Raw genomic sequence first — 22,826 nt, 5'->3', positions numbered from 1 at the left:
TTCCAAGCACTGTTTTTTTCTCCCAGGCTTTGATGATCTAATCACTAGTGCAATTTGCCTTGCCCTACTTAGTGGAATTTGTTTCTATGAAAAACTCAACAAGTTTCTTACTGTGGGAGAACCTGCTATGTTTTCAAACAGGAATTGTAACAGCCCAGGTTTCTTTCCTCTGCCTCCAACTTTCTCTTTATTTCCAGCCCCAGTGGAATCAAAGTGCTGTCCTCAGCACATCAGGCACTGACACAAGGAAGTCCAGGGAGCTCCCTAATGTGGTCAAGCTGCTTTACATATTAAAATGTGTCCTCTCCGATTACTACCCATCCCCATTTTAGCAAAAGGCTGCAAAAGGGAGAGAGATAAATAAACGTCAGGAGGCTGTTCACACATATACAGTGTTGGTGTCTATCCCTCTTATGTCTGTCAGGTTACCAGTATAGCCCTGGGCTAAGCAAAATCTGCTTTTTGACATTACCTGAGACATCCAGTTCCCTTCTAGTTACACAGGTTTCAGTCAAGAAAACAGAACCAAACTCCTCTCTCTCTGGCAAAACCTGGGCTCAGATCTGACTCCAAACTCAGGTGACTCATTCTTTTCACACAGATGTGGATGCTACATTTCCTCTTCTCCAAGTGCTAACAAGGATGGCTTGTTACCTGTGCTGTTGTCATGATCTTTGACCGGAAGGGCCCCACGGCACAAAGCACAGACAAAAACCAGAAGATAATGAGCACTCCAGAGGACTGAATTCCTCTCAGCCTTTCATACTGGATAAGCAGTGTGGCTAAGAGCTGTAAAAATAAGTACAGGAACACATGAACACAACCCCATCCCAGTGCTCCCCCTCTTTGCACTCTCAACTTAGAGTCACCATTGACTGGAAGGACAACAGAACAGCAGGACCTCTCTGGAATGAGTCCCATCATGACTTAACAGAAGTCAATGGCAAAACTTCCATCATCTAAGGAGAGCAGTAAATAACTGCAAAATAATTTATTTTGGTGTTTTCAGAGCCTCAGCTTTAGAATTCAATTTTTAAACCTTTGCACATAGGGCTGGAAACAATTAAATATTAGCTAAAAACATTTTAAACAGATGTAGAAGCTGCCATTTCTCCAACCCAGGACCATCATGACTTGTCTAGAAAATGAGATTTTTTTAAAAAAAATTAACCAAGGGAATTAAAAAAATTAATGGGCAAATTTTACTGCTTTATTTTTCATACAACAGCTACAAGCCTGTTTGTCCCCCCAGCCAAAGCCAACTTGTTTTGTTTAATGGAGGAACAACCACCAGATAACAGACACAGCTTTACAAAGTCCAGTACTATACTGAACAATGCACAAACCATGCTCTATTGTATCACTCTCTTTAGGCAAAGTCTTATTCAAACTCCCTCCAGACCTGGCTCACAAGCCTGCGGAAATAGGTGAAAGCAGGCTGGAAGGCAGAACAATCTCTCCATTATAAATATTTTAATTTACAAAGCTGAATCTACTTGAGAGAGATTTGTGACTCCTGACTTTTTGGTAGCAAAATTTGCTTCAGTGATACAAATACTAATAATTCCGTTAGAAGAGGTCCAGATAAGGCATTGAAGGCAAAGGGGCTCTTCATCCTTCATCTGTCTAAGAAAAAGTTATATACTAAGAAAAAGTCACTGGTCATAGTGAACAGAAACAGCTACAAACCACAGTGATGCCAACAACCAGTGGAGTTACAAAATAGACTGGTGGAGGGGTTCTGTTTTGCAGGAGCTCATGGAAGGAGTAGAAGAGATCTGCCCAGCTCACACACCACAGCAGGACACCAAACAGCTGAGAGGAGGCAAACAAAAACAGCATTTGGTAAACTCCTATCTAGGGGTGGTCAAAGAGCTAAAGAAATCCCATTCTGATTCACAGATTCCCAGCAAAACAAAGCTGTGTAAACACAATCACAGCACTGATCAGCTGCAGTCTGATGAACTGTCCCACTGCATTCACACCAAGGATCTCATCTCAACTGCTGTCTGAGGGATTTGCAATCACAACCAGTAGAATGACTAATGCATTTGTCTGGATTTCCTCCCCTATTTAGTTTTGATTGGAAACACAGGCAGCATCCAGAGTAAAGGTAGACATGCCCTGAAGCAGAAGCTTGGTATTTTTCTCCAGGAATAATCCAAGTTACTTAATGGCCTATGGAAAGCGACTTCCTCGCTTTTCTTAGACCCAGCCACTCACAGACCTGAGGATCTGCTGACACCAGGAACATTTTAAGCACAATGTGCAGATGAAATCATGTTGCTATTGGGTGGGGAGACTGGCTTGAAAAAACCCTTCTCATGTTTACTTTCACAAAGAGATACAATTCCTACTAGACCTACCTTAACTTTTTTTTTTTTTTTTCCCCCAGCTTTCAGTGGTTTAAACATTAATTAAGGGTGAAGCAGCACAGCGTTGGCTCACAAAGGGGGTTGCTCAAGGCAGAGCAATCAGTTCTTCCCTCCACCCAGGAAAATGGGCTCCTAGGATGGATCTCCTTCCTCAGAGATCTGTATGTACACTGTTTGTTCCTATGAGTAAGCTCTTCCATATGATAAGTCAGAGTGAAATTAGTTTAAACCCTACTGCAGCACTTCCTTGGATGCTAAACTAATAAAAATTAAGTCTACATAGCATGTGAGACATTGCAAAGAGCTCTCACCATCTTGAACCTGCTCAGCATGGACAGCACGATGTAACCTCGCTTGTTGCGCTTCAGGTAGAGAAGGTAAAAGGGTAAAGCACTCCACAGGTAAATGCTGGGGATCCATGCCAGGATAGTGTTCTGGAAACATGGTGTTAGGTCTGGGTTATCCGTGTGTACTGTGAGGTTTGAATCCTGGAAGAAGGATGAGATACATTTATTAACAGAGAAGCAGAAGTGCTGCCAACTGGAATATCTGCTTGAATGAAGTTGTATTCAGATCCTGATGGAGTTAGCACATGGTGGAAATAAGAGCTTTCCCAAAATACCTACCCCAAGCACTTGTGGTTAATCTGCTCTAGTGAAAGGGCTAAGTACAGCTATAAATAAGGGAAAGCCTAAAAGACAAGGATTTCTGCCCTACTGTATTTCAGAGACGGACATTCATTTTGTGGCAGACAATCCCCTTTCATTTCTGTCTTTGCTGAGACATAGTTACAGGTACTGATAACACCATGTTCCTCAGGCATTCCCAGCCTGAAATGCCTCTGTTAAACAAAGCTCTTGAGGAAAAATCCTCCACCTGAGAACTCATCCAGCAAGAACGTCCAGCACTGGACAAAATGATCAGATTTAGACCAGTCTTATGCTGACCCGGGAAAATCCCCTCCATTTATGACTAACACTTTGTCCTTCTTACTCATATGCTTCCAACTTTAATTATTTCCTGTCGCTAGAGGACACGAGAAGAATGATACTTACACAGCTAAGTTCAGAGCAAAAAGAAGGGAAGCTTAGTTACTTGACCTCGCTTATATAGATTCTGGACAATGACCAGGGATTGGAGAATAAGGTTGCCACCTCTCCACCCCACTGGCCAGGCTAGAAGTCCATCAATTGTCCCTCATCAGAGAGGAATGCGAAAACAATCACTTTGTTTATATTACAATCCATGAGAAGACTCCACTACAAAAATGCAAACAAATCAGAAGGCTAAAAGAATATGGCAACAATCTCCCTATTCTAAACAAAGGCAAAAGGAATGTACTGAACATATAGGTAGGAATTAGGTTTTTTTGGAAACATTTCAAGTAATGCTTTGCAGCTGTGATCCCGGACACCGTAAGCCACATATTCACTTGTACCTACATATTTGAATGCATACAAAGTTACACAAGTTCAGACTAAAACAGAACTTTCAGTACAGTGAAGGGGAACTTGGTTTTAACCATACGTCCTGGAAATTCACAACTTGGATTTTGCCATCTGACGTGTCATCTTACATGTGGCAGATAAATACCCACTTGCAGGGAATGTGAAACGACTTTGTTGTACTGTCATTAACAAGATTAATTAGATAAAACTAAGATATCCCTGGTTAAAATATACCTTATCTTTGCACTACAATAATTTACTTTAATATTTTTGCATCTTGATTATATTGAGCTCTCTGCAGAAGCGTTTCAGTTTCACTGAGCCTCTTCTCATCCCTTGTAACAAACTGCTCTGAAAATCAGTTCCTCCAAGTATTTCCAGTTCTTCTTTTGTTTACCAACACAAAAGAGATTGAATGCTGAAAGCAGTGGTTGATTTGAGGAGAACTGAAGACCCACAATCTACAGAGAATCTTTCCATTGCATTGATGATCTGTCAAAAGGTATGTGCATCTCTGAACTCATCCACAAACACATGAATGAACTTGTTAAGTGTAATGAGACTAAAAAGCCTTGGCTGGGTGCAGGACAGTTTGGCTGGACCGTGACACATTGTCATTCAGTCCTTCAGCTTTGGCAGTAGTGAAGGTTGGCACAAATCTATCAGCTCCACATCCGAACTGTGCCCTTTGTGCAGCTGCTGCCTTTCCAGCCAAAGAAAGGCTTTTTTTTTGGAGGCACTCAGGCACCCAGAATGGGCCAGCAGAATAAAAAGAACCTCAATTACCTCAACAGGTAATTTGTTCAGACCTCAGGCAACCTTCAGCCACAAATCAACAACACAGGGACAATTAAACAGCAATTCAAACATAAGATCAAAACAAAACAACTCCAGTCCCACATTCAAACTATTTCTGTGTTTTCCTCCATCAAACAGGTCTATGGCACCAGAATGGATGATAACATTTAAAGAGCACCCATTTTCTGACTCATCATCAAAACATTTCAGCATCTCTTAATATAATAAGCTCCTCTAGCAGCTCAGGAGATGCCCTGTAGAAGTTTGGACCTCTTTAGTTCCCAAGTAGGAGCTTATCTATTCCCATTTATTCAACAAAATACTAAATTCCTCTTTAAGTTACATGTGGTTTAGCAACGTCTTGAGCATGTTTGCAATTGTGTTCCTTTTGCTTATTAGAAAACATCCTGGAAAAGGAAAGCAGATGAAGAATCGCAATAATGGAAGCACAGAATAAAATTACTCTGTTTAAGGGAAAAGATATTGAGAGGAACCCTGCCCCCCCCCTTTTTAATTTAAACCTTTCCTATAAAACCAGAATGTCCACAAATAGCTTTCTGTCTGACAGCAACCTAGAAACAGCCCCAGATGTCCATTAACTTCTGAACTGAACACAAGCTGCCTATTGTATCCAAGACACAGACTGCAGGGCTGCCAAGCCATTGGAAGGTTTGCATTTACTCTTATTTAAACAAGGCAAAGGGTTTGCACTTCTGAATGTAAAAATGCAGCTGGCTAGAAAACAAAAATTCTGGAAAGAAGGGGGGGAAAAAAAATAGATTTTGAGATTCAGTAGAATTATCTCTGAGAATAAAAGTGGGACCTTTCCAAAACTATGTGAAACTACAGGAACAGTGGATGTGGGCTGAAGGAGAGACCTATGGTGAAGGTAACAGGACTGACTACTGGCTTCTTGGTGATGTTTTTCCAGGTCCAATTCCATTCTGGTTCAGATAAATAAGCTTTCCTGGAAAAGATCTGTTTCTGTAAGGATCTGCTTCTGCTCTGAGAGCAAACTGTTCCCATACTGAATAGGAGAGGGGTCCCTGTTAGAAGACACAGTGGCTAAAACACTTAAATATTTGAATTCTATACAAATAACTTGCTTCCCCTGAGACCAGACTGGAGTGGACCAGTCCTTGCTATGTGTCCTGAGACAGAGTTTTAAAGTATTTCTTTCATAAAATACACTTATTTATTTTCTCCCTAGTACCTGGTATATTGCTCTGTCTCTTGTCACTAGCAGACACGAATAAATACTCACAGATCTGACTCCACGAAATGAAGGCTGAAGAAAGAACTTTATTATTTACAAAGACCTCGCTTTTATAGGTTTTGAAGAATGACCAGAGATTGGAGCACAAGGTTACCACCTCTCTATCCCACTGGCCAGGCTAGAAGTCCATCAGTTGACTATCATCAGAAAGGAATGTGGAAAACAAGATGTTTACAGTGCATGCCGTGGGAAATTTAGTTACAAAGCTATAAACATCTCACAAAAGCTCACATAATATGGCAACAGTCTCTCTCTTTTTTGTTGTCTCTCTCTGCATTACAATTATGTTACTAGAATTATATTTCATTTCAACTATTAAACTGTTCTTGTCTCAACTCATGGGATTTACTTTTATTCCAAGTCTTCTCCCATTCCAGCAGGGAAGTGGAAGGGATTAGTGAGCAGCTTCTGGCTAGGGTTAAACCATATATGTTTCATGTAGCAGGGACTCTACAATGAATTATTATTACTTTTAAATCAGGGAGTCCTCAAGTTGTGTTTTTTATCAAGCAGGATCTGTCTTCACAGAGCTGGAAGTTCTACCTTACAGCTTTATAAATCACCACACTGACTGTGTATTCCAACAACCACTACAAACCTCAAAAACTCATTTCATATGAGTTGAATATGACACAAAGGTTCAATACAACCTCTCCTGAGGTTGTCAACTTTGTTATATATTGCTAAATGCCCTTCAATGCAGCAGTAAAGTTACAGAACTCCACCCTGCAGATCAAACACAAGAAGCAACGGCTGGAGGGACACACCAGCTCTTGGCCTTCTGTCTTCAAGGTTCCTGCTTTAATCTAGCTTTGCCTTTCTGAACTCTGTCCTGAGGAAACAGCAAGTTGAAATGTTTCTTGTGTCCTATTCTGCTTGAAGGAGAAAATACCCACGTTGGACTGTCTAGGTTTAAGGATTTTCTTCAGACTTGCTGCTGAAAGAGGTCTAACACACTGATGTTGCAGAGCACCCCTGTTTCCTTGGCTCGTGGCTCTGTGCTCTTCTGAGAGCTCCTCACCTTTCCCTGGATGTCACAGCTCTGCCCTTCAGTGACAACCCACTGAAAATGCTCTGCAGGCAGCTCTGTGACCCAGGGTAGTGGTAACCCAGCAAGAAGCACTTCTCCCTCAGAAGGGGAAGTACTCAGCAACAAATGTTGGGAAACACAATTTTCTCCACAAATCTCACCCCAGAGAAACTACAAGAGCCAGCATGTCCATCTGTCATGGGTTGGCACAATATTGTTTTCTGGTTATAGAGAAATGTGAGACATTTCTCCCTGCCCTGACTGTAGAGTGGTTTGGCGGGGGGAGGACAGGGACCTATCAAAAAGCTGGCCGGGTTATTGGCAGCTAGGGAAATGTCGATGCAACTTTGGAGAGGACATTTAAAACTCATCTACTGCTGATTGGCCCCTCTCTCTTGCTTTAGAATCAGCTGTGAGGTAACTTCGTAGGTGGCAGGCGGCCCCAGGTCGGGCTTTGCTGCCCCTCTGGGCGGTCGGGCCAGGCCCAGCCGGGCCTCTGAGGGCTGCTGCCCACACAGAGAGAGCCTGGGCCGGCTGAACCCTTTCCCTTGCTTGCCAGCAGGGGAGAGGGGCAGCTGCAGTTAGGCAGTGCCGGCCATGTGCTCGGACCGCGGCAGAAGAGGGCCAAGCCATGGCCCAGCTTAATCACTGCTGGCAGCAGAGAAAGAAAGCCTGCAGCTCCATAACAACTTTAAGCTGAGCCACCCTGGATGAGACCGAGGGGTGGAAAAATAAAGGACATCTGCTAGCTTCCTCCATCAGCACAGCTCTGCATTTTCTTCAGCTCCTGCTGCCCTGCACTTGCACGTGGTCCTTGCAGGCCCAGGCGGATGTAACCCTTTCCTAGCAACATGGAATTTTTAAAGCACAACTCCTCCTTGAGAGAAAGAAGAAAGAAAACTGAGGGTACATAGAACAGACACTGCATGAAGTCAGTTAGATTAGAAGTGAAAGAACTAATAATATTTGAATAGGATTGAAGTAGTAGACATTTTTAACCAGACTTCTCTAGGGTAAACTATGGAGAAATGGACTGTTCTTTGTAGCATCTAAGTGCTGTTGGGTAGAATGCTATTCTCATCAAAATTGATGACTGATGTAATTGAGATTTATTTGGGAACTTTAAAGCCCCCTGCTCCTGTGTTAAAAGGAGGTCTCAGCCTTTAAGACAAAGATGATTTTAGACTAGAAGAAGTATTCATAACTAGTACCCCAGATACACTGAGAAGCTTCACTGATAGAACATGACAGTCTGCAAAAACTCTGGGCCGCAGCAGATGTGTGACATTGGGAGCACTGGACTATTTTGTCTTGTAGCAAACATCTTCATAAACAACCTCAGAGGGATTCTTCTCCTAAAAGTAATGAGTAGTTATGTCTAAGTGGTGAAACTGACTGAAAATCATAAGTTGTGTCTTTCTGTGTTGTTCAATAAGAAAGTTAATAGTTTGTAAGAGGAGAGAAGTGTGTTTTAAAGTGTCATTCTGTTTCAGTTTAAGTTTTCTTTTTCTCAACTTTCTTTTTTTCTTTCATTCTTTTAGTGTGTGTTAATAAAACTATTTTTGTTCATTTTTAAGCTTAAGCCTGCCTTGTTTTTTTCTTTTCTTTTAATCCCTCCCTCCCACAAAAAGAATAAATACTAAAACTCCTACATTAATTTGTGTTTCTGCCCCGTTTTATTAAATTAAAATCATTACACCATCCCAGCCAGCATTGCTGTCATCCCACTTACCCACAAGCAAGTGTTGAGGACAATAACCTGTGACCTATTACTAATCCAGACTCACTGTGCTCTGTGGCTTCTCCTGACTGCCAAATGCAGCAGCACTCTTTGGAGGCAGGATCCTTGGATGCTGGAGGCTCTGCTGGTGAGATACAGTACCACCAAAAACACCAGACCACTACGGAACTCCCTGGGCACATGATTTACTTAATCCTCTAGTACTTAAATACAATGCAAACACCCATGCTTGTTGCAGCTTCACAGCAGAAAAGGGGTCTGTTAGAGTCTAAAACCTACAATTTAGGGGGGCTTTCTCCCAATCACTTAAGGGTATCATTGACAGGGGCCCTTGCCACAGCTTTCAGTCACACCCATCACTCCAGTCTGTCTTTGGATAAACACAATTCTTGTATTAAGGGCAATCTGGGCAGCAGGACTTGCATTTAAATGACTAGTTTTAAATACATGATCTTCAATTAAGGCAAAGTATTCAACAGGGGAAGCTCTGAGCAGCATTAAATCTGCTCTAACACTTAGTACTTTCTGTTATGTTCTCCCCCCTGGAAAGGAACATTGTTATTGAAAAAGCTATCCTTGAAACAGATAATGACTTTAAAAGAAATAAAACCCACATATCTTGGGTTTCCTGCACATCATCCATTACAGCATTTAAAGAACAAGCAGAAAGCCTAAAAATTGGCTGCAAAACAGAGACAGGGAAATTCCTGTCTGTTCCTTTCCCAAAATCCCCAGATGATGTTAAAGAAGCCTGCTGAAAGCCACCAGCTGGAGTTTCAGTCTTGAGTTTAAGTCTAAATCAATTCCTACTCCACTACAGAAGCTTAAAATAAAGCTACCTCACACTGGCTTTACCCAGCAGTAAAAATAATTGCTGATGATGCCTTGGAATGGCTGCCTAGAACAGAGGCTAGACAGAGTTAAGAGAATAAAGTGGGTATTTATTAAAGGCCTTCAATAGATACACCTTGGGCAGTGCAAAAGCCTCACAGAGGCTACACAATGAACAATGGTCATGAGTTTTTCAGACAGAAATAAGTTTGGTCTATTAGCATATCAGAGGTTAACTGTCCAATTACAGCTTCAGGTAATGAAGTCATATTTCTCCAATTTGCCCCCCCCCAGTTCACTTTAGTTTATACAAGCCTGAGGCTGTAGAGTCCCTGGTTCTCAGGCCTGGAAGGATTGTTTTGTCTGACCAAAATGTGAAGAGAATTTACTAACACTCTATATAGAGTTCAGAGTTATACACTAATGCAGTACAGGATCTGAAAAATATAAAAGCTAAGATTTTGAGGCATCACTGATGCTGCAGGTAAAGTTCCTCAAACAGCAACAGAGAGCATCCAAACCCTAGGGAAGACTTATAGCATCTCTGCAGTGTCAAGTAGTTCTCTCCTTCAAATAGATACATTAATACATGCTTCTCTCTAAATTTCTACAGCTTCAAAAGAATGGTGAAAAGCACAAGAAACACAGACCCAACCTTTATCTGCTGAAAGGTGAAGGCATTCGGGATGACATCAGTCACATCCTGGCCAAGGCTCACAGAAACCCTATCAGTGATTCCATCTCAGTTATCACTGGTCTGCATGTTATGGAAGATTAATAATCAAACTGGAAAGCTGGCCAGGAAGGTACATATCCGGTATGGAAGACAGGGAAGTGAATAACTGAAAGTAACAATATTTCCCTGTGGTACATTAACATGGGAATGATTTCTCAGTTAGTGGGAACTGAAATGCAAAGCAGACTCTTCCCAACCTTCTTTTGCCCTTAGGTATGGTCAATACCCTGCCAGGGACTTTCACTTGCACAGCCTGGGAGCAATAAAACAAATAAAAGGAAAAATATCAAAAGGAAAGGAAAGGAATAAAAAGGTATATTTTTCTCGGCTCTACCACACTGCCTCCTGCCAGGAGTGAGAGTGGATCCGAACTGCAACACTAAAATCTACTAGCCTCTCAGCCTCTGCATATCTCACCTCCCATTTCTACCTGTTGTCCATCTCATCTCCTTGGTCTCTGTTAGTAAATTCTTTGGGACCAACTCTAATAGTCATTTTAGAGCATAAATTCCAGCAAGTACAGTTCCAGGCCTCCAGAAGAGTGCCAGTTTCAAATGGGCTTTTCAGAGCACCATCATCCATTTACACTTACAAAGGAACAGTGTTACCTTACAGAAGGATTTGGATGCTTCATTAATCCCGAGTGGCTGCTGCAAAACTCAATTCTTCCTCATGATTACAGAACAACTTTTCCCTCACCTGGTAAAGGCAAGAGGTAGCAACATTCTTCAGTGCAGCAACACTACTCAGAAACGAGGTGCTGAGGGACATAAGCTTTTACAGTTTTACAGTTCTGCATGAACCACACAGTTAAAAACCAGAAATGGTATTTTTTTGTTTCACAAAGCACACTGTACCAGTTCTTTACGTAAGTGAAGGACACCGGGCAGGATGCTGAACTTTCTTTTCTAGCAGTAAAAGGATCTTTACTGGCTTATTTTAAGGGATCAAATAGACTTGGCACAAGGCCAGAGCCTACAGAAGTTAGTTTATGATCATGGAATAACTTGTCACAGATTTTTGCTCAAGCTGAAGTTTCATGATACAAATGCCACTAACCATGCCATGTACTTGAGGACTAGACATCAGTATTGGACAATAATTTCCTTTTTTGTTCTCCTTTCAGTTTTTGAGTTTTAAGATTAGAAGTTCGGAGCTTCTCTGCTGTCAGGTACAAAAATAAGGATGAAAAAAAGGCAGGTTCATATTCCCCACAGCCACACGAGACCAGGTAATTGGCATTTTTTTTTTTTTTTTTTTTTTCAGAAAAGCACCTGTAGCCTCAGGGAGATAGTACAAGAGACCACACTATATATAGGGATCTAAGACAACATACACCTAAAGTAAAAGTAAAATCCATCTACTTCAGCTGTTTCAGTAACACTCAGTCCTCTTGCTCGGACAGAGGGACATTTTTTACTTGTGGAGGGGAGGGCATTGTACAACCATTCAGGTAAAAAATGCTCAAGAATCAAAAGCAGGATTGAAAAGAAAATGAAACAGTATTGCTTCTACACAAGGAAGTTCCCAACTGTCTTTTAAAATTGACCAAAGCTATATACTGTTGGGGAGAAAACTTCCTGGTACTGGCATCACTGATGGATTTTCCCATGGCATTGTGCAAGCACCAATAAAGGAGTGGGGTGCCCTGTCGAAGACCAGCGTGATAATGGCTGGGGGGTGGGAAATATCCTTGATTTAAGCCATCCCATCTCCTTTCAGTTAAAGAAATTGGGTTAATTTAAGGATCATCATAAATGTAGCTCAATTGAAGAGACAGGAACAGCTCAAACAGCTGCAAATGACACAGTCCCACTGTAATGCCATTTTAAGCAAGCCCATTCAGTTGGGCTGACGTATACTACTAATAAAAAGGATTGCCACAGAAAAATTGCCATCAGTGCTACTCTGAGAGCAGTTGGAAGATATTCTAGAATAAAAATCATTCATCTAGGGGGGAGAGAATCTTTCTTTTAATTGCACAAATGTCAAATGCATTCTCAGTTTCAGAGAGAATTTTTTTTTTTTTTTAAATTAAATTACTTTTGACTTCTGAAATAGCTCCCATGAAACAGTTTCTCTTCTCCATCTCCTTCATTCTTCATTCTGTTCTAATTCAGGCCTTTATGACATTGGCACGTGACATTGCTGTAAATTATCTAAATTTTATTGCATTGACTTCACCTCTCATGCTGCCACGAGATTAGCACAGGGACAAGATGCCAGCTCACATAGGCCCAGCATGGAATCAGGGCTCCTGGTTGTTCAAAAGTCTGGCACATTCCTGGGAAAATCTCTGGCTCATGGCCACTCTGCTTACCACAAGCTCAGCCAAGGACTTTACAAGTGGATAATAGCCCATCACAGTCAAGGGGGGGATCAGGAGACAAATCAAGCATGAACTTACTGGGAAAAACCAAATACGTCATTTAATATGTTTTCCAAAAGAATTTCTTTTAAATTAAAAAAAATAAATTTAAACACTAATAGTCTCCTTATTTTAATACATTACAAATTTGCACATGTTGAAAGGAAAGGATTATCTCTCCAATTACATAGCAATTTGCCTATCAGGTAGGTGAGGCCCATCTCAGAATGCTTTATATTCCTAAGTACATTGATTAAATTTTAGCTACATTTTAAGGAGCTTCTCACATGACTTGGATTTAATTGCAGTATAATTTCTTTTCAGGAGGCAAACTTTAGAACATTCCAGAGTCCCAGACATCACAGCTACAAGCTGGGTCACATAAGCTAAAAAGGCCCAGGGAGGAACAGTTGTGTTGAAAGCTGAAGTGTTTCATTAGTTGACAGTGTCACCAAAGGACTCACTTGATATCGGCAGCTTTCAGTGGCATCAAGTTTTGCCCATAGCTCTCAGGTCCATACTTTGTCTTTCCCAAAGAGTGTCAAAACCAGGCTATTTGACTGTAAAGTCTTGCCATTTACACCCAGATGAACAGTATCAGGTCCTGGCTAATACTTCAAATCCAATGCTAAATATTTATATTTATATTGCTCCTGACATTGAGAATCTCTGGTCCCAATCAATTAGCAACAGCTTCCATTCAACACATGTCAAAAATCTGAAAATCTTGGAGAATCTGAGCTTGAGTACTTAATTGATTTTAAGTTCAGGATGTTGTTAACCCAGCTACCCTTTTGAGAGAGCATAACTTCACAGATTTGATGTCTGAAGGGACTATTAAAAATCACCTAGTTGGGTCTCCCAACTAACATGAGAAAACACAGGTACCTCATGCAGTTGTTTGTGAAGAGATTTACAGGAGTGGCATTCAGCTGAAGTTGGATGCAGTTAACAAAGATTATATAGAGATCTGTTTCATGTTTAAATATCTTTAAACACTGAACATTCTGTGTTTAGCACAGGGAGGCAGAAGGGAAAGCTAAAATATAAACAACAGCCAGTCTGGACCATACCGCCCGACTGCAGGATCCTTCCTGGCAGTGGTCTCCTATTACCTTCTGCTTCACTCATCCTCTGCTAGAATTGATTAGCAGAAAATATAATGGAATTGTTAAATGTTTTAATATTAATTTAGGGCCAAACCAACTAAGTTGTGACAGGGGTTTAAACAGACTTGTACACATGCTACAAGTGTATGCTATTTGTCATCTTTCTTGAAAGAAATATTTCTGCCTTACTACAGCTATCCTGAATCATCTTCAACTACAAAAAAAAAAAAAAAAAAAAAAAAAAAAAAAAAAAATTAAACATGATGCAGCAAAAGAGGAAGTTATGCAGAAGGGAAACTTTTGGCATTTTGGAAATGCATTTTCCTGCTCTGCAGGAAAGAGAGCAGTATGACTTTTAGCCCAAGTCTACCAAAATTTGACTGAATGACTCAAGGTGAAGGAATACCCATGACAGGACAAGTAGAAGGGCTTTGTACAAATCTAAGACTGAGATACTGCTTACTCTAGAGTGTTGCTGCAATTTCCTGCTGGATCACTCAAGAGCCTCTGGATGAAGGAGCCAGCACTCCACACGGGATGGGGAAAAACAAGACATCTGTCAGGATACCAAGACACATAGAGAGGAAGGAAACTGAGCTATCAGCTGAGCAGTATCAAAAGGAACTGAGAAATTGTGGTCTCACCTTTGAAATGTTCTATCACTTATTCTCTCATTTCCCATTTATGCTGTTAAAAAAACAACAACAAAACAAACAAACAAAACAACAACAAAAAACACACCACCCAAAATACAAGCCACTGGTAAACGCCTAGGCACTTTGCTTGTCTGCAGACCAAGACATTTATTTGCCCCTCATCCCAACATTACTCAACAGCAGTGCTGAGCAGCCAGTGTTTTAGTCTCACAGTAGCCACGGTGCCATTTCTTACTCAGAGAGGCTGAGCTGCAGAAAGGCAAGGTTACTCTCCACTGGAACAGAATTCGGTTTTTTTCCAAGTTTGTGCTCTTTAATCACTAGGCCAAAACACTTGTGTAGCAAACACTCCCCAGGAGATCACTTTGCTCTCCACTCAAAGAAGCCGCTCATGTTTTACTAAGTGGAGGACACAAGCAACATAAAAGTGGTAATTCGCTGGTATCTGCTTCTCAAAATGGAGATTGTGGGTCACATTAACTGGCACATCTATTTAGCACTCTTACTATCACACAGCAAATATGTCACACAATAAATAGAAGGTAATTATGGGCACTGGTGAAGAACACACCTAAGGTCTGCCTTGTGTGGGTGTATGCTACCACATTCATCTCCTCCCCACAGACATTATCATGGGAACACTGTTGGTAGATATTAACAGCTGAAGTAGACAGTATGATGCCGAGCGTTCAGATGAAGAGATTGTTCACAAAGCATTATGAAAACATAATATTCGAGTTGTTCTCTTTTTATATATAAATAACCTACATTTGTATTAGCAATTTGCTGATTCCATGTTCAACAGGTAAAATAGCTGGAACCCAAAAGCTTTTATAGATTTCTAATGTGATCTCCAGTGTTCCCTTTCATTTCTCTGAAACGTGTTGAACAGGAAATTATTTTGCCTCTGCAAAAAAACCCCCACAAATATGCAACCAGCAAAATTTCCAGCAAAATTTCCAGCAAAATTCCCCACCCTGAATCAGGGTGAGGAGTTGAAACCTTACAACTTCCAATAAGCCAAAAAAAACCAACATAAATCAATCATCTGTTTAAGCTGATATATTTCAAGATAAACATTTTCATGCACTAATTTTGAACTATTTTGATTTTGTTCTGATCCTCTTTTAACAAAAAAAGTATTGTAGTTGATTTAAACTCCAAAACAAAGAGCTGTTTAAATTGGAACAGCATGTTTCCTTTCACTCTGAACAGTTTTAAAACTGATACCAATACAACATTCAGCTTCCAAAAATATCTGGATTTTCTTTGATAAAAAAATGGGGAGTCTAAATTCATCAGCTAATGAAAAATTGAACATTAACACTGGTTCACATTTGATCAAGTTCTTGTTTTAAACCGCAAAGCTGGACACTATTCATTAGTTTGGTGCAGAGGCTGGGAACCGCCTTTCACCTTGTACTCCCTTCTTCAAATGCAGCAAGACAAACTGCCAACTTTTGTGGGTAGATTTCAGATAGAAGCCTCTACCTACATTTTCTTATGGAACAACAGATTTGCACCGCAAGTAATTTCAAGGTATCTGTCACCTACCCAGTCATCACTTAAAATATCCTATAAAAATCAGTACACTGTGTATAATCCTGCTAACAGAAAATACTGCCAAAAATAGGGCAATCACTGAGTTCAACGCTGGTCATGAAGTCAGTGTTACATTCTTCAGAGTTGCTGAGTTCCACTTTTAAAAACAATTAAGCAGATGGAAAGTTGTTCTGACCCCAAGGAACTGTGGATCAAGAAAGGAAATGGGTCCACAGAGAGCACAGATAACCCAGAGAGCACCATGCTGATGCTGGAGTGTAACATTACAGCATAAAGTACAGAATGATAGACTTACTTCATACTTCAAACCAGGAAATCTGTCTGGATACTTACATTAACATATCAATAAACTGCTACAGGAGTTGTTGCACTACCAGCCTTCCTTGAGAAGCTAAGACCTTATTCTGGAGGCAGCCAAGAGATCAGAGAGCAGGGATGATCTGTTTGCACTTGTTCCTGTTCTAGAAGTGTTGATAGTAGAAATAATACACGAAAATACCTGTTTGAGCAAGCGTCTTTGGCAGCTGTTGTAGCAGAGAATGCAGAGCACTTGGAAATGTAATACAAACAAAGAAATGTAATCAAGGGGCTTAGGAGCCAAACTCCTCTTTTAAATAGTAATATTGGGACATATATTGAAAGGTAATTAGTTATCTAAGGATGGAACTCAGCATAAAGTGCTTGGAGCCAACTGCTTGTCCTGTCCTAGTAGCTTTCCAGCAGTGATGCAACTTCAGACATTCCTTTTCATTCCTGCTCCTCATTTGAAAAAGAAAGTCTTCCTTGAGCTAAAGCAGTTTAAAAAAAGGGACGCACAAAAACTGATTCACTGAGGGGCAGTTCCAGATTCTGCATACGTGCTCATGGCTTCTCATGGTCTGAGTGTCTGCCTACACAGCAAGAAAGGCAAACACCACGCTGTACCTTGGGGAAACCCAGTAACAGCATTTACACACTCTCACCATAAGAGGAGACCATGGCAGCAATTTCCAAACTTTTGTGCTTACAAACTCAATGCCCGCTGCAATCAGCCTTTCCAAAGGGCTGAGGGCTCCGAGGACTGACAGAAATCACCGTAATCCTCCAGGGCTGGTGACCACCCTCGGCTGCCACGAACACATCCCTCTTCTACAAGTAACAAAGCACTGAAAGGGGAGCACTTTGCCAGTCATAGAAATTACTCAGAAGAACCGAACACGCGCTAAAACAGAAAGGAAGAGCCCCAGGTTGATCAGCGTGAGGTCCAGAGGCGGACTATGCTGGGAAAGCTGCATCCTCTGTGGCATGGTCCTGGGAGGGGGGTGGTCTTGGCTCTGGTGTGGAGATGCTGAAGGACGAACAGAGCGGACCTTCCGCTGCTCCTTCCCGAGCGGGGGCACCGTACCGCCGGCTCCGGGACGGCCCCGCCCAGCCCCTCAGCAGCCGCAGGACCGGGCTGCCCGCGCCCGCTCTGGCCCGGCCCGGGGAACACACGGGAAGCCCCGGGCGGAGCGAGCGCAGCGCTACCCTGGCCTCTCCGCGAGGCAGGAATGGGAGGAGGGAGAAGCTTACCCAGAAGCGGGATCCACAGAAAACCTCCATAGCCGCGGCAGGGGCGCAGAACTGCTGCCGGCGTATGCCAGGCACCGGGCGGGGGTAGGAGCCGGTTCCTTCCCTGCTGGGCGGGCCGGGGCCGGGGGCGGGGGAGCCGGCGCGCCCCATCCCACCCTCCCCGTAGGCGGCGGGAGGAGCCCGCACCGTCCCTGCTTGGGCCGGTAGGGGCCCGGCAGACGGGCCAAGGTGTGTTTTGCGCCGTGGCGGAGCCGATGAGCGATTGTTGTTCCTCGGCTCCTGAGCCCGGGTACCTCACACCATGGGTGACATCCCAGCGTCTCCAGCTCAGTGTGACCTGCTGGGATAGCCACACTCCTGATCATGGAGGGGGGGCTTTAGTGGTACCCACGTGTCAAGAACAAGCTGTGTAAACTCCCATCCCTTGAAGTGCTCAAGGCCAGGTTGGACAGGGCCCTGAGCAACTTGGTCTAGTGAGTGGCACCTCTGCCCATGGCAGAGGGTTGGAACGACATGATTTTAAGGTCCTTTGCAACCCACATCATTCTATGATTCAAGTGTGTGCTGAGGAGTGCGCAAAGCTGGGCCACTTGCTGGCTTTGGGCTGACTGTGTCCATCCGTCAGACAAATGTTAACATCATGGAGAGGCTTCTTGTCTCCCTCTTCAGAGTGCTGTGGAGTGTGATTTCCCCAGAAGGACTTAAGTGAGCATCACATTGCTTCTCCATCCATCTACATTCTCTTTCTTGATGCTGATTGCTTCTGCTGTAGACACGTGATTAAGCCCATGGCAAGGATCCATTTTCAAAAGCCTTTAGTCAATATATTTTTGTGATTATATGTAACTAATAGGTTTTGTAGTGTAGCACCTTGGACACAATCTGGATTTCACCTCCCCGTGATGCAGAAGCACTGTTTGCTTTCCTCTTTATTAGGACTTCTACAGCATTATTGACCTTCCAACACCTGCTGTTTGTTCACCCACTTGCTGCAGCATCTGGTTCGATTAACATCATCTCACACAAAGTAACCCTGTGGCCACAAATCTACTTGAATATTTTTAGAGTCTAAGTTTCTTTTCTTTCTGTAACCTGCACAATTCTCAGGTAGAAGGATGTGGTCAAAAATGTTCATCAGAACAAAGAGGAGTAGAATAGAATCATAACTCAGATAATCAGAGAATCACAGGATGGTTTGAGTTGGAAGGGAGCTTAAAGCTCATCTAGTTCCAACCCCCTGTCATGGGGGACCCATTTGATCAGGCTGCTCAGGGCCCCTGGTCTTGAACACTTCCAGGTATGGGGCATCCACAGCTTCTCTGGACAACCTGTTCCAATGCCTCAGAGAGGGGCAGTGCTGCTGTGTCCCAAAAATATGTCATCCCTAAAGAAAAAAATATTCTGGTAATCTTTTATGGAGATACTGGGACTGTTTCCCACCCAAAGTACTATCAGAGAAAACTATGAGCACTGCTAAGAATTTGCTTTAGACATTTACCATAATCTGGCTGAAGGTGTGCTGTTCTCATTAGTGTGGAAAGATAAGCTCTTTCCCAAGATAAGGTTCTCATGTGATTGCCTACAAAATCTGAAATGTCAGACTGAGCCAGGCTAATCAACACAATCACATTGCAACCCTCTGGAGGAAACACTAGAGAAGCCCTAGCCAACTGGGTGAATGAAATCATCTGAGGACACAGTGGGTTGGCCTTGCAAGTCTTACTGCGAAACTTTTTTTTAGTGGAATTGCACTGCAATAAAATTTTAAGAAAACTCAGAAATATCTGAGAGTTACTCCTTTTATGGCTTTTTAAATCTCCTCTTCTGAAACAACCTGTGAGAGCAGCTCTTCCAAGACAAGTGCTGAGAATTTCATGTCTCCTGAAACATGGACATGCTCCACTGAGTTTCTTGCACCAAGGGGCAGGATTGGGTGCAGTTTGATAATGTGCTCAAAATTAAGATCAGCTCTGACAATATGAGATTTCACAGGTACAGAGGCACCTCACAGCTACTGTAGGCTGTGTGTACAGGAAGGGAGAGGTTTACTCTATCAGTGTGCTGCACAGTCCAATTGACATGTGAATTAATTCCTGATTAAATTATTGACTTTGGTGGTTCTGTTGAACCTCATGTTTTTTCTACCATATCCACAGAGGAAGGTCCTGAATTATAGTATTTCCCTTGGACTCACAAGACTCTAAATAAGGAGTTCTAAATAATTCTGCCACTTGTTTCATGTTCCTAATTAATGCTTCTGCTGTCAGTAGCAGTTAATGCCGTTAAAGAGGGATGGTAGTAATCAGTGGGTGCCAGCTGAGGCGCCGGCTCCCCCTGCATCTCTCCTGAGCTCGAGGGGAGCCACTGGGCAGCCTGGACCTCACAGTAAACACTGTGACTTGCACTGGCTTTGCACTGACTTCCATGTGCTGTCTGGCAAAGCAGACCAGCAGAGAGGGAAAAACCAAAGGCAGGAATTAAGGAAGTATTAACTTCTCAGACAGACAAGATAGAGAGGGAAGCTTAAAAGCTCCTGGGAAGGGCCATGGTAAAGGATTCTGCTGACACTGGTGCAAAGCAGAGCCTGAAGCACTATCATGGGCAGCTCGCTTTGGTCCTGCCTCCTTTTAGTGATGGGAATGGAGATGGAGGTACCTAGAACATGTTATTACTCCTGTGATGTTCCCTCAATACAGGCTGGCTCTGCAGGAAAATGAAATGGCACCTTTGGTGCAAATGTCAGGGAGTCATGAACTCACCTCCCCTCACCGGACATTTATTCTTTGTTCTGGGGAGTGGCAAGAACTGATTAGGATCCATTCAGCAATAATGCATTCAAATCTCTTTTGTTCATGTCAGCTGCACAGTAAGGGACTTTTCACCTGCTAACACCTTGAGCGGGTCAAGCCAGAGCAATCAGGAACTGCCTCCAGGCACACTCAGGCCATTTAAGAGAGCCTAGATATCAACTGGAGTGATCGACTGGGGCAGGACAGGAGGTAACATGAGGGAGAAGCTGTTTGTGTAAGCACAGTGCCGGCATGAGGCAGGCCACTTTCCATGTCACATTTCAGGCTAATTCTCAAAGCATTTAACAGCAGGATGAAGTGTGGACAATTCCTGAAGAGACATGTATAAAGGAGCACATTCAGAACTGAGGGTTGGACATGTCTTGAGCATGTACAACTCTGAAAGTTGAAGTTTTAGGGTTAGTTGACTATAAACATCACCTTCTTTCTCTGCTTGGAACAGCAGAGGCTCAGCTTCCTTTCCAAGACCCACAGAGATGTCATATTTTACAGATGGTAAGAAAAAGAGCCTGCCAAAGAGGGTGCATTTACAGCAAGGCCCTATTTACTTAATAAAAAGGGAGGAGACACCTAGTTTTAACACACATAAGATGGGAACTTGTAACAAATTCTGCTTAAAGTTAACACTGACTGAGTAGCAGCAGACTTGGGCTTTCTTCTTCTCAAGGCTGTTGCAAATATGTGCATCTCCCTTCTTGCATGAATGGATTTAATTTCCTAATTTCTGGCACATGCAATGAGCAGTTTAGAGGTCCCATGATAAAACAGATGAGGGAGTAGCCACAGTTTTTACTCACTGCACTGATTTTGGGCACATATCAGCTACATGGCTTTGTAGGAGTGGAAGGCAAGATTCCCTGACATAAGTACAGAGGTGGCAGTTCCCTGGTGTTAGGAAAATGAATCTACAAACACCAGAGGTTTATGTCCAAAAAGGAGACAGAGGAGTACTTTTACTTTATTCGAATAAAGGGAGAGGCCATGGGGCATTTCCCCTGGGGTCTCTCAGTTTTTCAGAGGACGCAGCCTCCTTTTTATCCTAATTTCCCAGCCACATTTCCCTCTCTTTCTCCCCATTGGCTTAGGTACTTGAGAGGTACAGACTTCCCAAAATGCCTGATACCTAAGATTCCCCTTTTAATGTATAACCCCCCTAATTTTTAATTTTTATGGGATTTATGGATTTCCCCCCATTGTTGCTTTAATCTTTCAATATTCAATTTCATTTACAAACAAACCTATGGTTTCTCTTTGTTCTCATTGTTTCTTTTATCTCTCAGTGCTTGTTTTATCTACCAGCAGACCCAGGGCTTGTTTGTAAAGACAAATCTTGCCATTCCTTTCACTGGGAAACCAGCACAGGGATCACTCCATTTGACTTAGCGCTGCACTGTAAGGCCATTCATGCTGCAGGGTGAGGTGGGGTCCACACAATTCATCAGGTCTCTGTGAAAGGAGAAAATGGTGCTTGTATGGCTCCTCCAGGACGCTGTGTGTAATATCAACCTGCCCCGTTCCATGAATGCTCCTGCACTTCATACTGAGAGCAGGAGAAGAATTTAGATATGCTGAGAACTGCCAAGATCATCCCAAAGTGATCCTGGAGCTGGTCCAGCTGCGAGCAGCTGTTATAAACGAGTTCTATTCAAATGATCTATGTTTTAGTTACTTAATTGTTAAAATTCCATTAAGGTTGTTAATGCTTGTTCTGTTTAAAAAAAAAAAAATTTGCTCTATCCGTGTTTTAATATGGATTAACCATCTTACTTCTGTTTGTTAATTAAGAGTTTACTCTGTTACCTGCATAGCTCTGCTCCCATTCGTCGGATAGTGTCTGAATATGCAAATAAAAAGGACAGTGGACTTCTGGGAACTACTCAAGAACAAAGGACTCTTAAAGCAGATAACCAAAGTGGAATCCAGGACTGAAATAGTACCTCTGAACTGGCGCAAAAGTAAAACTGTCCGGCGAGGCAGCTTTATTTGGTCGCCATGACCTGGGGGAGTTCCCCATCGCCGGACAGCGCCTGGTTAACGAACCGAAAATGACTCCCCGGCAAGGGAGAGCCTGTGGGGGAGAGGGAGCCCCGGCCTCGCTGTGAAGTAAAGCTCCTTGTACCTCCTCCTCCGCGTTGCCAAGGGAATAGCACGGAGCATGCGCAGCTCCTCAAGTTTTCACCCAGAGCCAGGCTTTCTAATAAAGGCATAAAAAAGGAGCAAGTCTCCTGGCCCTTGTTTTTTTTTTTTTTTTTTTTTTTTTTTTTTTTCTCCGTAACACAGCTGAACTTTAAATGCATTGGGTGTCTCTCTCACGTGCTAGATAATCCCACAGACCTGCTTTCAGAGGTTGGCAGAAGCCATGGCATGTGTAACACACCCTGGCTTGTCAGTGGCTTGGCTGCAGGTGGAGCTCAAAGTTATGGACAAACAGACACAGGCAAACAGCATATGGCACTTGGGCCTTCTGAAGTTAAGGCCCAAACTATCCTACACAATTGTCATGGCTTATCCTCTCCCCTGCCAACTCGGCCACC

At 42.7% G+C, this 22,826-nt stretch overlaps 1 protein-coding gene across 4 annotated transcripts in view; it reads right to left on the bottom strand.

Annotated features, from left to right (window-relative positions):
* Window positions 1–17,632, bottom strand: part of ABCC3 (ATP binding cassette subfamily C member 3) — a 53,723-nt gene extending 36,091 nt beyond the window's left edge. Inside the window, exons 1-4 of one of the 4 annotated variants that reach the window (XR_005703519.1) lie at window positions 17,483–17,597; window positions 2,687–2,863; window positions 1,690–1,815; window positions 655–789 (exon numbers count right to left, since the gene is read on the bottom strand). Coding sequence is in view for 3 of the 4 variants with exons in the window: in XM_040081769.2 (XP_039937703.1) it covers window positions 655–789; window positions 1,690–1,815; window positions 2,687–2,863; window positions 17,483–17,632 (588 nt within the window). In the remaining variant the exon portion in view is untranslated. Of the gene's footprint in view, window positions 1–654; window positions 790–1,689; window positions 1,816–2,686; window positions 2,864–16,264; window positions 16,289–17,482 lie in introns of those variants that run through there. The other 3 variants (XM_040081769.2, XM_040081773.2, XM_040081772.2) reach the window with 3 other exon arrangements.
* Between the last annotated feature and the right edge of the window lie 5,194 nt (window positions 17,633–22,826).

This window comes from Hirundo rustica, chromosome 18 (genome assembly GCF_015227805.2).
Source record: "Hirundo rustica isolate bHirRus1 chromosome 18, bHirRus1.pri.v3, whole genome shotgun sequence".
NCBI classification, from domain to species: Eukaryota; Metazoa; Chordata; class Aves; order Passeriformes; family Hirundinidae; genus Hirundo; species Hirundo rustica.
Note: the sequence above shows the minus strand (reverse complement) of the source record. Positions and strands in the feature narration are given on the sequence as shown.